Raw genomic sequence first — 17,030 nt, forward strand, 5'->3', positions numbered from 1 at the left:
TCTGTATTGGCTACATTCACATGGTTACCGCCCCTTAAAGCCATAGCGCACGCTCACAAGATTCCTTATTGGCTCTTAGCAACCATTATCGTCATCCTGCCTCTACGTCATTCTCGTGCAGTTCTCCATTGGCCATTCTTTTTATCTTTTACGTCTCACAGCCTACGCAACCTGCGGATCTCCCAGGTTTTGGACCTCCGGGTTCGCTGCCAGCTGCCCCCATCGCCTGTAGCCATTTCATCTTCCCGCTGCCCACCATGCTGCTCGCGCCCAGAATTCCCCACTAATTGCCATGCTTCTGCTAGGTATATCTTGGGTCCTGGCTTTAACTCCACTCGGGCCTTTCCATTGATTCCGTGATCATCCCGCCTCCCACACCGCCCACGCTCGGGCATCCTCATTGGCTGCTTGCTTCCCCTGCTCGTCAGTCACTGTACGTCACTCCCGCGTGGCTGTCCATTGGCTGTTGGCTGTACCTGTCTTCATTTCACCGCCCACGCTCCACTGGAGCCCCACCCCCGTGCTCTGGCTTTCCCATTGGCTGCCCGCCTTTTCAGGCCTTGGGCCCCGCCGGTCCCACCGCCGGTGCCGTCGGTGCCGCCGCCGCCGCCGATATGGCGCGCACGGCCCCTGTGGAGCCACCGCTGCGGCATCCCGCGCCCCCGTCGCCGGCTGCGGGAGAGCCCCGCGCCTTGGTCGAGGCGGCGGTGGCCCCGCGGAGGGTGCTGTTTGCTGACGAGGCCCTGGGGCTGCCTCTGGCGCAGCTACGCCGCTACCGGCCATGGGGCGGGCCCGGGGCGGGCAAGATGGCGGCAGCGACCGGGCAAGATGGCGGCGGTGGCGGGGCTGATGAGGACGACGATGGCGAGGATGGGGATGAAGGGGAGGAGGAAGAGGAGGCTTGTCCTGATCCCTCGCCGTTGTGCCCCGTTCCCGCTGGCGGGGGTTTTTACTTGGTGCCCACATTTTCGTTGCCACCCGCGCCAGGCCGTCTGGAGCGGTTGGGGCGTGTGATGGTGGAGCTGGAGGCGTTACTGCCGCCTCCAGGAGCGGTTCCCGGGGGTTCCGGGGTGTGGGTGCCTGGGGGGCGCCCACCGGTGGTTCGTGGGTTGGTGCGCGTGCTGAACCGCTCCTTCGAGAAGGCGGTGCACGTGCGGGCCTCACTCGACGGCTGGGCTACCTTCTGTGATCACCCGGCGCGTTATGTACCACGCAGCCTGCCTGGGGCAGGAGTGGGAGGAACAGGAGCAGGAGATTCCCTCCTGGATCTGGGTCTAGGCCTGGGCCCTGGCCAGATGTCTGCCTCCTCACCCGACGACGGTGGCAGCACTGACCGCTTTGCCTTCCAGCTGCCCTTTGCTGAGGGCGCGGGCGATGGGGCGCGCCTTGACTTCGTGGTGCGCTATGAGACCCCTGAGGGCACTTTCTGGGCCAACAACCATGGCCGCAACTATACTGTCCTGCTCCGGATTGCACCCGCTCCCACACCCACTGATGTCGAAGGGCTGCCTCAGCAGCAGCAGCTGCAGCAGCTGGAGCCACAGCCTGAGTGCCAGGGTCCTGTGGAGGCTGAGGCCAGGCAGCTGAAGAGCTGCATGAAGCCGGTGAGGCGCAGGTAATGTCTGCCAGCGCCACCTCCGCCAACGCAGGGCTGGAGGTAGAATGGAGAACAAGCATCCCATCCCAGGAGCCCCCCAGGCCTGCTCTCTAGGACTGGCAGGAGGGTGCATTCGGTCAGAGAGTAGTGGAGGCTAAACATGTGCTAGGCACTGCTTTAAATACTGGGGTATCATCCATGTATCGAGTTCTACTATAAAGCCCTGAACAAGACAGACACCTTCCTTGTCCTCAGCCATCTTGCAAGGCTCCTGTGGAAAACAGTATGAAAAAGTAAACAAGCAGATAAGATAAATAGGGCTAAGGTTAGTGCTGAGAGGAAAAATAAGGCTCTGGAGGGAGTGGCTGCTGTAAACGTGTTGAGGGTGAGCTCTGGTGAAGAGTCCCAGACGGTGCTAGAAGTTATGGAAGAGCGAGTTGGTAGAAAATTGGACAGGTAGGACTTTGCTCGAGGAGGTGGTATTTAAAGTGAGTCCCGAGTGGGATGGAGCAGTGGGGTACATACATGGCAGGAAGATGTAGGTATCGGGAACAGCAAGTTTGGAGGAGCTGAGGTGGTTAATGAATTTGGTGTGAATGACAGCCAGTGTGCTGTAGCGGAGAGATCGCGTGGTGTGATGGCGTGGGCTAAGGGTCTCCCATTGTGGGGAGTGGAATCTCATTCCTATCTGACCTAGCAGGAAGTCAAAGCTACAGAGGTAGATAAACTGGTTGAGGAAGCGGTGGTACTTGGCTTTCTAGTTTCAACCATTTCTGGCCTTCAAGTGTATGCACACTTTCTTACTGCTCCTCTGGTAGTCTGAAGCTCCCTGTATTCTCATATGGAAGTATTAGCTTCGGCAGTAGCAGATGAGAAGTGGACTTGAAGCTCAACTCTCTCTCTCTCTCTCTCTCTCTCTCTCTCTCTTTCTCTTTCTCTCTTTCTCTCTCTCTCTCTCTCTCTCTCTCTCTCTCCCTCTCTCCTACTTATAAACTTCAGGGGCTGGGAGGAAGAACCATTTATGTCCAGGAGACTGATAAATTGCTTTTTCTAGGTCTTCTTTACCAGGGCTATACATTTTTCAAGGGCAACGGCTAGGCCTCATTCTTTTGTGGTCATCTAGGTGATGCCTGGGGTCAGTTAGATTCTGTATGGAATGCTTACATTTTCCTCCTCCTATGAGGACTGGAAAGGGGAATGGGAGGTTGCTCTTTTGGCCCGTGGAAGGTGCATGATGGAACAGGGTGTTGTGCGATCTGCTTGTGGTAAGGGCGTAGGCTGTGAATTGTTCTGAAAGATTTAGTTCCTAGCTGACAGATCTTGAAGAGTTAAGATTTTGCTATCAGATTACCTGGGTTCAAACCCTAGGCCTGCCACTTTCTAGCACTGAGACCTTATCCAATTCTTAATTGCACTGTTCTGTAAATAACTATGTTCTCATCTGTAAAATAGGTAATTAAGGCACCAACTGCACAGGATGAATAAAAGCAGTCAGGGTTGAGCCGTAGCGGTGTTAACTAGCATTAATGTTTAGATGTTCACGTACGGTCCATGGATTCGGCTCCCAAACAGCATTGTGTGGTCTTGTCTCAGTTTCCTCCTTTGTCAGAGAGGAATGGTATTAGCATTAGTGATTGAACTGGATGCAGCAGCTGTAGGCAAGGTAACTGAGGCATACCTGTAGCTGTGGTGCTCAGCATTTACTGATCTCTGGTAAGAGTTGTAGGTACATTCTCTTGAGGCCAGCTGAACATGCTGTTTGTTGTAGGTGCTATATTGATTCCTAGTTAACGGGGAAATGGGGAGCTCAGAGAGCTCCCCCAGCACGCTCAGAGTCACTTAGCTAGTGAATGTCAGGGAGGAAATGTTAGGGATGCTAGTTTAAAAGCAAATTCTGGATTCACTGTTGGCATTCTTATTCCCCCCTTTTTCCCTTGTACCTGTCACGTGTGCTTTATGTTTTATTGAGATATACCAGAATGGAGTGTACTGATCTTGAGTGCATGGCCCAGAAGATTTCCACATGTGTATGTACTTGTATAACCATCACCGAAATGAAGAAACTGAGTGCCCTCAGAATTGCCTTCATTTCAATCCTCACTTCTCATCCCAGTTGGCAGTTGTGGGCGCCCTGTCTATAATATATGATAGTTTGGGCACTGAAGTTTGGTCATTTTCAAGAGTGTGAAAGGAAGAGAACAGACAAATCAAAACCTTGCCAGGCTAAGGTGGGTGGAGAGGGTGTTTTTCTTTTAAAATACATGGGTGGTTTTAAGGAGAAATTGAAGTAGTTCATTTAGACAATTTTTTTTGGTAGCTGGCCCCATGTTTGTGGTTCCCAACGTGACTTGAGATGTTATTTTAAGTGGGCAGATGGCTTTTTGATAGCTTCTTTATCTTTTGATCTTAGCTTTTGCAAAGGGGAGGCTGGTGTGTACTGCAAGATCAGCGATAAGGTTTTCTTTGTAGATTGGTGGCTTTCCTAGCAAGTACATTTCAACTTATTATTGTTCTAAGGCCTCTGTGCTACTGCTGATTTGAAGTGCTGTTGAAGAACAGCTACCCCTTGTGATCTAGCTCTGTGGGGAAATGGTGTTGGACCTCAGGGGATACCCTTTCCTTATCGGTGGGTGGGAGGCCTGCTATGGAGGGCTTCAGAAATGTTGGCTGCAGGCCCATTGTGCAGCTGGGTATTGTCAGGTTGGGTCAGGAGAGAGGTTTGGTAGCCATGAGGGTATATCCAGAGGCTTAAATGGCTGCTCTTCCTGGGTTGCTGGACCAGGTTTTCCATATCCATTAGGTTTAAAGATCATCCATCAGCACCACTTTTGGTAGGGCCTGTTATGTGCTGAGCACAGTGTTAGGACCAAGCAGAGAAGATACAGACTGGTTCTAAGATACCCAAAGGGCTGTGGTAGAGCCAGGTGGCAAGGCATATGTGAGGCTTTACCAAGTGACACGTGGCTGAGCTTTGCTAGGCACTTTGCAGAGTATTTTTGCGTAGTTTCTCTTATTTTCAACAGTGGTGTCTGTGAGCTAGATTGTTTTGAATCCCTCTTTTCTGGGTGAGTTAAAAAAGGGGCTTTGAGTCCTCAGTGCTTGGACTGATATGGGAAGGAACCCTTCTGGTCTGTCTTGGCTTTACACTCTGAGGAAGTATCCTGTTCTTAAAAATAAAGATCAACAAACATCTGTCCGGCCCTTAAACATCCTCACTGTTGCCAGTTTGGCTGCTGTTAGCATCTGTCTTGCTTTGCATTGGTTTCTGTTCCTGAGCTCTTGTTGCCATATCCCTTCTGTTGCTCCTTTTGCTTTGGGGTCGTTGCTCATACTGTTTACTTCACCAAGAAGGTGGGTCCTGCACTCCTCATATTCTCCTCATGTAGACCCCTCTGTTCTAAGAGAGTTTCCTTAGGGAAGTTTGTATAGACTAACCTCTTTAAGTACCCAGTTTTATTCATAGCACTGATCAGTGCAGGCAAGCCAAGTTGTAGAATGCCAAACAGCCCAGCACTTGAGCCCCTGATTCAGGACCACATTCCATCCTGTCCCATAGTCCTGTGTGTCCTTGGCTCTTTCATGGGACCCTTTCAAGTGCTCTTTACCTTTTGCTTCCTCAAACATAATAGAAACTGTAAGACCAGAACTCCCTACGCTTAGAGCTCTCAAGTCTGAATACTGACACCCCTCACATTGTAGGTGAGGAGGGGTCCCTTGTTCCCATCTTAAGCTAGTCCCTGTTTTTTTTTTTTTGCTCCAGAGCTTCATGTTCTGCCATTTGCTCCGGAATCTGAGATCATGAGAGCCCATTTCTATCTCGTCAGCCTTTTTTTTTTTTTCTTGTCCCTCTCACCTGATCGTCTCTGTTGACCTAGCCTCAGGCCAGAGTCTCTGCCTTAATCACCAAGCTGCCTTGCCCTTTGTTTCTGGTCAGTATGTGGTGATTACCCTTGTCCCCTTCACCTGGAGAGCCACCAGCACTTGCTTTGTCCATTTTTTCATCCCACATGCTTATTAGTCTCTGGCTTTGGCCAAACTGAGAGGGTTTGTGGCTTTCTTCTTGAAATGGCTGACTACCCCTTCTTAGGTTGCCTCTGTCCCTGGCCTTGGGACCACACCCTATGAATGTTCCTCCACATCGCTGGCCCTTCTCTTTTTCTTTGTTCTTTCATCCTAATTACCAAACTGGAGTCTCCGCTTGAGTGAATCTTTAGATTTCTCAGGCTTAACTATCTCCCACTCAGTGCTCACAAACAACGTCTTATTCCCTGACGACTCACAGCCCTCACTTGTTTTCTAAGCATCCTTAAACCCTGGCTGGTTTTATTCTGTGCCAGGGCCTCATGTTCTAGCATGTTCCTTTCTTTTCTAAAGGCACTGACTTCAGTCTGTAGTGAGACCTTTATTAGGGGATTATTGGGTGACTGCAATGCTAGACTGTAAGCTCCGTGAGGGGTAGGGACATGCTCTGCATTGGTGACTACTGTATTCTCATGGGCCTGCCATGGTGCATGGCACTTAGTAGGTGCTCAATAAATAATTGTTGAAATAATGAGTTTGAGTATTTTTTCAAATGTCTCCACATAAAACTATATATTTCATAGTTGGGTTTGCTCACCAGTGTGTCTCCTGTCACTATCCCTGACACAGCAAAGCCTCAGTGGGTTTTAAGTATACCTGTAACTGGATGGGTAGCTGAGTTGGCAGCCGCATGGAAATGAGAACAGTTTGAATTTGAAACAGGGTGGGTTAGGGATCATCTAGGTTGTCTGAAGAAAGGGTTTCATGTGAAAGTGATGTCCCTTTGTTCTACAGAAAACCAGTAGGGCATCGTGGTTACAGCTGTGGGCTGGAGGCTGCACATGTAAGTGGCAGAGCGGGGATCTGAGCCTGTGTAGTCCTGCCAGTGCTCCAGTTCAGAACTGCAGCACCAGGCTGCCTGATAGGTCCTACCAGCCGGCCACGGCTGGACAAGTTGTTTTTCTTATTCAGAGCCTCAGTTTTAGAAAGCCTCAGTTTCTTTCTGAAAGAGTGCATTTTAAGCACTTTATTGGTGCTTTTCATGTCCATTCAACAACTCACTGAAGCATTACCAGCATCTGCTAGCATAGATCCGGGGCACAAAACGTTAGGTAATTTGCCCCAGGTCACACAGCTGGTATGTGGTAAAGCAGCTACATTGCATTTTCTGGCCATTTATTGAGATGCAAAATCATCTTGCTAGCTTTCAACAAACATTGAAAAGTGGTGTAGGAAATAGCACATTACATTATGACATGCGGTGGAGGTAAGTATTTTGAAGAGCGACTGTTTCGGTTCTCAGTGTGGATGTGTCTGATGTCTGTATTTACTTGTGTGAATGTGCTGGGTTATGAGGTAAAATGGTTTTCTCACCCTGGGATGTGGCCATAGAAGTGAAGTGTCAGATAAAAAGAAGCCCGAGATGTGGTAAGCTGCTCCATATTGCACACATCCTAGAGTTGAGGCTGACACTTGGAGAAGGCAAGACAGCCCTGCATAACTTGGTGGATTCCACAGCCTCCTCTACCTCCCTCACCCCCACAAAGCACATGGCTTAGGATGGCCAGAATTCTAAGTACCTTGGAGGCACATTCTGAATCCATCTACCCCAGACAGCATTATTAAGCTGTCTCCACGGGAGGTGGGCTCTGCTGTGTTTCCCTTTGGGGTGCAGCACATGACCCACATTAGACAAGCAAAGTTCTTTGAAACTTGGGGTGCTGGGGATGCTCACATAGAACCCAGATGATGACAGTGACAGTGATGTGAATGAATCTACTTTGCATTTCTCTTTGGGGCTTGCTAGCCCTCATTTGTGTACTTATTCTTTATCCCTGGTAACTCATCTTTCTGTTCTGGCCTGGCTGGGGCCATTGCCATTACTTTCTAAAATCTCATCCCTGGTCTCCAGATACTATCTGAAGTCAAGCAGGGGTTTAGTTTCTTAATGGCAGGAAGAATTTTCACACTCACTAGAGTGGTCCATTTTAGCTGAGATGGGCTTGACTCAATATCACTAGTACTCAAATAAGGAATGCCAAAACACCCCCAGCAGTGTGTGTCCTGGCCCATTGTTCACTGCCCTTGAGAGGTACCACATGGCATTTGTAGGACTGGTGCCAAAAGAGCAGGTTTTGTTCTTGAAAATTAACAGGCACACTGTATGTACAGTTTTGTTCTTAATCTTCCTCTCCATTTTTCTAAGAACTGTTGTTACTGATCAGTGAGTCAGTGCATGCTTGTAACTCACTCTCTTACTTTCCTCATTTTGATTGCAGTCACAGCTGCTTCCATTTTTTTTTTTACTGTGAAAGAGTTCAAAGGTTACACACAGACACGTATGTACACATGTATGCACATACACAGGCATGCACTGGGTACACACACACACACACACACACACACACACACACACACGCCCCTAACCTGCCTACTGTTTGAGACACTGTCTTCAAAGTGGGGCTGCTTTTGGATGGTAACAGCGTGGAGTGTAGTTAGTGAGTGTAGAGACAGTCTTAGTTTCTACGTTTGGAAGAAGGGAAGGTTGTTGCTTTGAAGGGTACATGTAAGGTTTTCAAATGACTTTGATGTAATAACAAAAAGGTCCACAGTGGAGGAGATAAGCAGCAATCACCCTTGCCTCCTGTTTTTCTTTCCAACTCTCTGAGGCTGGGCAAACAATTTGCTTCTGCTGACTTTGTGGATCTTGAGTTGGGCTGGTATTTGGATGGCTTCAGCTGTGGAAGAGGTGTGGTGGCGGAAGAACTTATGTGGAACTTACTTCTCTTTATTCTTCTGATTAGAAGTCTCCTTTTGTGCTAGTAGCTGCTTCTTGAGTTCTGTCTTCACTCATGTCTATGTCCTAAAAGAAGCTTGGTTGTCATGCATGTCAGGATTGAGCCAGATTCCAGGGAAGTCTTGTGTAGGTCTGTCCCTGGGAGCAAAGGCTGGCATTTTGTCCAGTTGAGGGTGTTCTTGAAGATTTTTACACTAGAAGATCCCAATAAGATAATTTGTTTTTTGTTTTGATTTTTGTTTTTCGAGACGGAGTCTCTCTGTGTAGCTGTGACTGTTCTGGAATTCTCTCTGTAGAACAGGCTGGCCAAAATATCACAGAGATCCACCTGCCTCTGCCTCCCAGGTGCTGGGATTAAAGGTGTGGGCCACCACAGCCCAGCTTTAATAAGATGATTTAAACAAACAAACAAAACAAAGGAAGTTCTCTCAGTCAGGTAAAAGTCATGTGGAATTGTAGGTTCAAAGGTCTGGATTTTAGACCCACTGAAGAGATTGTTTCAGTATTACAATGGTTTCTCACAAATACTCTTTTCTCATCTGTGTTGTGTGGAAGTTGTTGACTGGGCTCCCAGAGTCACCGACCCAGGCTCTATCATGTTGAGACTGAAATACCTCTGGTGGGATATATGAGCCGTAGACTACAGAGGAAGACTTGAGTGTCCCTCCCAAAGACTCCAAACTCTAGGTCCTTCTATGTTGTCAAAGCTTCTTGAAAGTTCTGATGAAAGGTTTCTGTAGCCATTCTGTAGTCTGGTGGTAGTCTAGTCACGCATACTATGGAATTGTAGAAATAGTGAATATGTGAGTAAGGGCAGGTAAAAAAAAGCATGAAAGGGAGGGAGAGAATGTAAATGTCTGTTATTGGTTCCTCCCTCTATTTCTAGGTAGAGCTGGAGCTTGGGTTGGGTGCAATCACATAGTTTCTTATCCAAACAGCATCAGCTTGTTGGTTAAGAATCTGGGTTCTAATCCTGCTTGTACAACCTTGAGCCACTTCCTTAGCTTCTGCTTCATTGTCCATAAGATGGGGACAGCAGAACTGCCCCGATTCAAAGAATTTAGAAGTACCTCCCTCAGAGTCCCCATGAGGATTAAATCAGTACATGGGAGACGGGTACACCCTTGGCTGACAGCACAGTACTATGCACAGGCCTGCTAGTGACATTCTGTTTCTGTGAAGGTAATTCTGATTAGGTATATTTTGAAATTTTCAAGTTTTTTTTTTTTTTTTAAATAAGTGTCAACGGTATTCTGTCCCGTCTTAGGAAGAAAAAGTTGTGATTGTTTCGATTTCCCTCAGGTCTCTGAATCCTGTAATTGTTGCTTCCTCCATTTGCCTTATTTGTGAATATTTGATACAGGTTAAGAATAAGAACAGCTATTGCTCCGTGATTAATCCCACTCCTTGTAGGATCCGGTTCAAATACTTGGCTTCTGCTACCCAGGGATCTAACTTGGCTGGCAGAAGAACAATTAGACCAATAGATTTTCCCATTGATTTAGCTACTGTTCTGTTGCAGGCCAGATATCTGGCTCTGATCCTTTTTACTCTTGACTCCCCTATGCTCTCTATGTTGCCTACAAGGAGGTGGTGGGTCCTGGCAGGCTGGTATGGGGACCAAGGAGGGATAAAGTAGAGGGCAGCAGGCCTTTCTGATTCCCTTCCCATTTTCCAGTTACCTTCTCTCCTCCCCCCTGCTGCCTCCTGTGTCCCTCAGTCTTTTCTGTCTGCCCTTCCCTAAGATGGCTTCTGTACCAGTCAGAAACAACTTCTAAATAGGTGATTACTAAACTGCCTGTTGGTACTTGGTTTGTATCCACAAAATGAAGCAAGCTGGCTACTCAGTAGGAAGGGGATGGCTACATAGATAGGAGCACAAATCAGCTGCTTTTCAATGTTTGCAAAAGTCTGTAATGATGTTTCTCACTGTTTAATGGACAAAGCCAGCTGTGAAAGTATGTTTGCAGAATCTAAATGGTCTCAGGGAATGTCTGGAATGAAATTTTCCAAATAGTAACAGTGGTTGCCTCTGGCTTATATGTGATTGTTTTGTTTCCTGCATCCTTATGGTTTTCCAAGTTTTGTAAAACTTCTTCTGGGGTGTGTAGGACTTTTATGATCATGAGGAAATAGCAGCTGTTAGGTGAAGATGGGTTGCCACAGAGGTCCAGAAGGTGCCCATGGGTGGCAGAACCAAACTCTTAGGGTGTCAGATTTACATACTATCTCATCTGACCAACAGGCCTCTTGATGAAGAGCTGAAGATGAAGAACATGGATGATAATACCCTAGTGGGTAAGCATCTGGCCAGCTTTGAGAATTCTAGCCTTTTTAATACCTCAATTGTTTTTCCTGGTTCTGGGGCTGGAACCTAGGCCCATGTGCGCTAGGCAAATGTTCTGCTATGTCCCCTAACCTTTCTAGTGGCCTGTTTTGTTTTGTTTTTTAATAATTTCTTTCTTCCTTGTTTCTATAAAAAGGAAAAGGTCACCACTTCCTTAGATTGTCACAGAAAGCTTCCAATGCAAACTTCCAGTTAGTCTCAGACATTAGTCTCAGCAGAATTAGGCTCCTTGTATACCTGTCTTGCTTCAACATTGCCCTTCTCTTCTCTCTGGCAGAACATCCTGATGTTCAAGAGTCATTGGGTCCCCTAGTGGCCCCTACCCCTCTCCGTCCATGGCCCCAGATGACACTTAAGGTGAGCAGGCCCTTGTAAGCTTGGTGTGAACAGCTAGATAGGAAGCTCACAGTGTGATCACAACCAGCTCTACTGGTGGAGCTCTTGGCTATCCTAGAAGTAGGGGTGGAGGTGGGGGCAATATCATGGAATGCAGAATTTGATGGAGGTTAGGGAAGGATGAACCAAATTGTTCACTTTGGTTTAATTGTTAATTAGCAAACATTTAGAGAATGCTTGTTCTGTGTTATAAGCACAGGAAATCCAACACTAATGACATATATATGGGATATAAATGTTAGGGGAGACACATAATGAAATGATAGTTTAAATATGAGAGATTTTAAATGAAGATGAATGCCTAGGTAAAATGGAGGGAGAGAGGGAAAGTGAGAGATTGGTGTGTGTGTGTGGGGGGGGGGAATGCAGAGAGGGGCCTGAGAAGTGAGGCTTGAGAGAAATTTGAAGGTGAGAGAATGAACCATTGGAGAAGAACGTTCCAGGCAAGTGCCAAGATCCTAAGGTGGGGCCTGAACTAATGTATGTTAGAAACAAGGCTTGTGTGATGGGACAGAGTGAAGGGTAAAATGGGGAGGGTGGGGAGTGAGGGGCAAAATGGAGAGAGGGAGAGTGAGGGGCAAAGTGGGAAAGGAGGAGCGAGGGCGAAGTAGAGGGAAGAAAGTGGAGAGTGGGAATGAGGAGTGATATCAGAGATGTGGCAGAGAACAGATTCAGTGGGGCCATGGGAGCTAAGGTGAGGATTTAGGCATTTTTATTCTTAGTGAGGAAGAGTCAAGGGAGGGAGGGGCACGAGCAGAGGAAGAATGTGACCTGTTGGAAGAGGGTGGAAATGGGGGCACCAGTGAAGAGGAAGCTGGTGAACCATGATGCTGTTGGCAGAGGAGGAGGAGACATTTAAAATGTGTGTGTCTTTTGTTTCTAAAAAATTAAAAGTAAATGTGTATATAAAAGTAAAGAGACCAGTATGATGAACCCATATCATCTAGCCTCAATGCGTACTGGCATGTGTCAATTCCTCCTTTATAGTGTAGCCCTTTCCCTTCTCATTTCCTACGGAATAATTTTAGGAAAAACATCCATAAACTATCCAATTCATGAATGCTATAGTTTGTTTCTCATAAAAATAATCATAAAACAAAACAAAACCCCTAAAGATCATACCATAATCACATCTCCAAAAATTAGCAGCATTCCTTCATACCATCAGTGATTGGGCTAACGATGCAATTTTCTTATGAGTGTTCCCAGGACCCAAAGAAGGTGATTCATTGTATTATTTCTTTTTCTTTCCTTCTTTCTCCTTTTTTTTGTCTTTGGTTTCTCTGTGTAGCCCTGGCTGTCCTGGAACTAGCTCTGTAGACCAGGCTGGCCTTAAACTCACGGAGATCCACCTGCCTCTGCCTTCCAAGTGCTGGGATTCCAGGACAGCACCACTGCCAGGCTGATACAGTGTATTTCATCTTTACTTTTAATGTCCCCAGTTTCTTCATTGCAGTTTGTTTACTAAACCCTGTTTGTCAGGTAGACGTTTACAGAGTCTGAATTTGGCTGATGATATTCAGGTAGAAACACATTTCTTACTCTATTTAAAAAAAAGTAAATTACATTGATTGATTGATTGACTGTGTGTGTGTATCTGCACAGGTGTGTGCTTGTGTGTGTGTGTGTGTGTGTGTGTGTGTGTGTGTATGTATAGTGAGGCCAACACTATCATGTTGGTTCTAGGAATCAAACTCAGGCTGTCAGGCTTGGTGGCAAGTGCCCTTACCTATTGAGCTATCTCACTGGCCCTCTTACTCTATTTTCATTAATTAATTAACCTTATTCACTTTAGTATTTAATTAAGTCAAATTTACTAAACCATTAATTTTGCTAAATATATTTGTTAAATTTCTATTGTTATAAAATTGACTTATAGAATGAATTCCATTAAGTTCTATTAAATTGTATCATTCTACTTCTTTTATTGGCTGAACTTTTTCTCTAAAGATACATGGTGTACATACTTAATCTCCTTTTTATTTGTCAAATATGTTTGGAATCTAAAGGTATATGTTGACTTTAAATCTATTGCATTTGTTTATTTTGATGCTTACATTGAAGCCAGGAGTTTTTTTTTTTCTTATTGTATCCTTTTACCTGTTAAACACTCTGAATTATGCTGTGAGTCTGTCCTCACATCTTGCTATGACAATATTATTATGGTCTTGTACTTTTCCTGCTCCACACCTGGAGAATGCTGTCTCATTAAGAAACCTTGATTTGGGGCTGGAGAGATGGCTCAGTGGTTAAGAGCACTGACTGTTCTAAAAGACCTAGGTTCAAGTCCCAGCACCCACATGACAACTCACAACTGTCTGTAATCCAGCTCCAAGTGATTTGGCACTCTCACACAGACATGCAGGCAGGCCAAACACCAGTGAGCATATTTATTCAATAAATAAGTCATTTAAAAGCCTTGCAGTGGAATCTCATGTCTAGAGATTCAGATAGGGGCTCAATCTGACTGTTGCTACTAAACTGAGCATTGTTTTCACAGACAATTAGGAAGTAAATATTAACATTTTTATTACATTTATTTGTGTGTGTGTAGGTCAGAGTGCAGCTTGTAGGAATTGGTTCTTACCTTTCCAACTCAGGTCATCAAGTTTGGCAGCAAATGCTGTCACGCTGTGACCCAGCCAGCCAGTCCAGAAAGAAGTATTTTAACATTTGTTACTGACAGTTACCCACTGATGCCCAGTGAATCACTTTGTGTTATCACCTGCAAAAAGAAGTCACTTTGTACTTGTTGGAGTTTTGCTCTTTGCATATACAGGCGGTTAGAGAATTACATGGGGTTCTTTAACATATTTTTGCCTGAAAAACTCCAGGGACTGTGTTTGTTCTTACTGTCTCTTCTTGTTCCCTCTCCTCTTCTGCTTTATCTTCCCATCTACACAATGGGAACAGGTTTCTGAAGTTACAGTGAACAGAAACCCTCAAGAAGAAGGTGACATCTCCAGAAGCAATCCACCTGTGGCTTTTACAGAGGTTCTCCAGGCACCAGCCATCCGGATTCCCCCATCTACCTGCGGACTGGGTGGCTTCCCCAGGGACCAGGCCTCTGGGCCCGATGCAAGTGATAGGGCCACTGGCACCTTCCTGGAACCCACTCAGCAACAGGTGGAGGCTACGTGGGAAAGTGCAGGGGGCTTAAAGGCCCCCATGGTGGGGGCTATGGCAGATGAGCCCGCTGGGGGTCTGGAGATTGTGAGTGGGTTGGACGAGTTGCTCGGTGAAGACACCATTGACCAGGAGTTGGAGCAGCTCTACCTGTCTCACCTGAGCCGCTTGCGGGCTGCTGTGGCAGCAGGGGATGGCGGGGAGGGCTCTGCAGATGGGGGGACATCCCCTAGCCATTCCCTGGGCACACTCACGGACCGTGACCTGATCTTGAAGTGGCCTGGCCCTGAGAGGGCCCTGAACAGTGCCCTGGCCGAGGAGATCACACTGCACTATGCTCGCCTGGGGTGTGGTGTGGAGCTCATCAAGGACACTGAAGACCCTGATGATGAAGGGGAGGATGAAGAGGGGCTCTCCATCACTCCTTCTAGCCCTGAAGGAGACAGCCCTAAGGAATCACCTCCAGAAATCCTCTCTGGGGCCCACTCTGTGGTAGCTACTATGGGAGATGTGTGGCTTCCATGGGCTGGGGGGTCTGAAGGTGACAGCCCTGTGGTTCTGGGGACACAGGGTCAGTTTGCTGAGGATCCAGAGAAAGGGATGGGCAAGGACATCAACTCTTTGCGCATGAATAGGGTCATAGTTGGGGTGACCAGGTCCCCTGGGGAGGCTATGACAGAAGCCCAGATGGAGGATCCTCCTGAGTGGGAAGGTAGCTTGCTGTCTGTTTCTGATCAACAGCTTTCTGTATCAGATTTGTCAGAGCAGAGTCCTGTCCAGCTTGGTCCCACAGGGACTGAAGTCTGTCTTTCTAGTGTAGCCAACCCTCCTGCGAACTCCCAGGATGAAGAGGGTGGAAGCCCAAATCTTGAGTCCCCAAAGAGGTCTCCCATGACAGCAGCCCCTGCAGAATGTGTGTGTGGGTTTTCTCCTCAGCTCCGAGGCCCCTTGACCCAAACTCTGGGTGTCCTGGCTGGGCTAGTTGTGGTCCCTGTGGCTTTGAACAGTGGTATGTCCCTTTTGGTGCTTGTGCTGTGCCTCTCTCTGGCCTGGTTCTCGTAGGAGCTACCTGTAGGATCAGCAACAGCAGGTCTCCTCCTCTCTGGGGCCTCAAGATTTACAGTCCCTTTGTCATCCCCAAAGAGTTGAGATGAGATCTGTGAGCTGTGTAATAAGGAACTTCAGTCCTTTGAGTTTTGAGAGTGCTCAACTGGAGAGAGGCCTTCCCAGCTCTGAGCTCTCCTGTCAGCACCAGGCTTCCTGCAGTAGTACTTGTGGAGTTTAACACAATGGTGGATGATGTGAGACATTTTAGAGTGGAATCAGGCATGCCCCCTCCACCCACCTACCCCAAGCCTGTATTTATTTTTGTATAATTCTCTGGATGAGGGAGAGTGGTCATGAGCTGGTCTTGGGGCACAATTACCCAGAGATATATTTATTAACAGCCAAACTGTGCAACCTGCTGGAGCTTTATTTTTAATTTAATTTATATAGAGTACCTATTATTATATGCCACAATAGAGCTCTTTGAGAAATGATGTGTCTTGCTGTGCTGGTCTCCTGTTTGGGCCTGAGTGTGTAGGGTGGTCATATTTTAGGGAATGGCCATGGTCCATGATGGGAGTGGAAATGGCCATGATCATGCCTACTGCTGCCTCCTCAATGTGTCCTTGAGGATTTGTATTCTCTTTGCCTTGTGGTCCTAATATATGTGGTCCTTTGGTCGTACATATTTTGTCTGTGGGAGCCTGTGTCTGTGTATATGGGTGGTTGTGTTGGGAGCCAAGGGGAAGAATATTGGCCATATGAAGTTTTGGTGTTAGTTATGTGGCTGCAGTGGTGGCTGGGGTCAGCTGTGGATACGGCGACATGGATTAGCCACAAGGTTTTGAGGTTACTGAAAAAAGCAGCTTTTGACACCAGCAGGGAGACCCCTCAAGCCCCAAAATGGGGAAAGGCCCCAGAAAGGAATTAATGAACTGTGAAAAATTTGTATCAGATTTGTTGTTCACAGACATTGCATTTCTGCTCCAAACAGGAAACTCAGAAGCTTAAAAAAAAAAAGTTAGATACATTTATTGCATGCAAATAAAAACTCTTGGCATAGCAAAAATAAAACACAATATATTTATTTACTTCCCTTTACAGCAAACCTTTTAAAAATGGTGATTGTTTTGGTGGCTATTTATTTAGCCGGGTCGCAGACTGGCTGGGAACTCACAGTCATCCTGATGCAGCCTCTTAGCAGTGGGATTGTGGATGTGTGTCAGCAGATATGCCTACTGGTACATCAAAACTTCTTAAAAGAAATATTGTAGTAGCTTTCCCCATTTTTTCCTATCCCTCCAGTACCCTATGCCTTTCTGAAACAGTTCCAATCTGTATATTTTTCTGACAACTTAAAAAATGTTGCTGCTGTTACGACAGTTAAAACCCATATCTCATCTTATGTAGATAGCCTCCTGGCAGCATTTGACAGTTGATCATCCCTATTCCCAGCCTTTTCTTCACTTGGTTTCCAGGATGCCACACTCTCCTGGTTTCCCTCATTGCACACTGGCTATTCTAGAACAGTGCCCATCAAGTAGATCTGCTCAGTAACTGATCATTGGGTGAAACATACGAAGGAACATACATGTATATAAGGACATACAGAGAACTGTGGCTACAATCTCCGTTTACCTTCACAAATGTTGACCAACTGACTGCTTCTTCTCTGCTCTGTGGACACAGGGTGAAGAGCT

General features: G+C 46.8%; 1 protein-coding gene across 1 annotated transcript; it reads left to right on the forward strand.

The window, feature by feature from the left end:
• Positions 1-92: 92 nt before the first annotated feature.
• Ppp1r3f (protein phosphatase 1 regulatory subunit 3F) lies at positions 93-16,352 on the forward strand. The gene is made up of 4 exons (XM_021658499.2): positions 93-1,615; positions 10,660-10,712; positions 11,039-11,118; positions 14,071-16,352. Exons 1-4 carry the CDS (start codon positions 615-617, stop codon positions 15,343-15,345), a joined length of 2,409 nt encoding a protein of 802 aa, XP_021514174.1. The 5' UTR covers positions 93-614; the 3' UTR covers positions 15,346-16,352.
• Positions 16,353-17,030: the final 678 nt, after the last annotated feature.

The sequence above is a fragment of the Meriones unguiculatus genome, chromosome X (genome assembly GCF_030254825.1).
Source record: "Meriones unguiculatus strain TT.TT164.6M chromosome X, Bangor_MerUng_6.1, whole genome shotgun sequence".
Classification (NCBI taxonomy): Eukaryota; Metazoa; Chordata; class Mammalia; order Rodentia; family Muridae; genus Meriones; species Meriones unguiculatus.

What these genes read in the sequence shown, in the direction of transcription:
- Ppp1r3f (XM_021658499.2), top strand. Translation starts at nt 615, where the DNA reads ATGGCGCGCACGGCCCCTGTGGAGCCACCGCTGCGGCATCCCGCGCCC. An exon ending in ATGAAGCCGGTGAGGCGCAG is followed by an intron (nt 1,616 to 10,659) that starts GTAATGTCTGCC and finishes TCTGACCAACAG; the next exon opens with GCCTCTTGATGAAGAGCTGA. An exon ending in GGCCCCAGATGACACTTAAG is followed by an intron (nt 11,119 to 14,070) that starts GTGAGCAGGCCC and finishes CAATGGGAACAG; the next exon opens with GTTTCTGAAGTTACAGTGAA.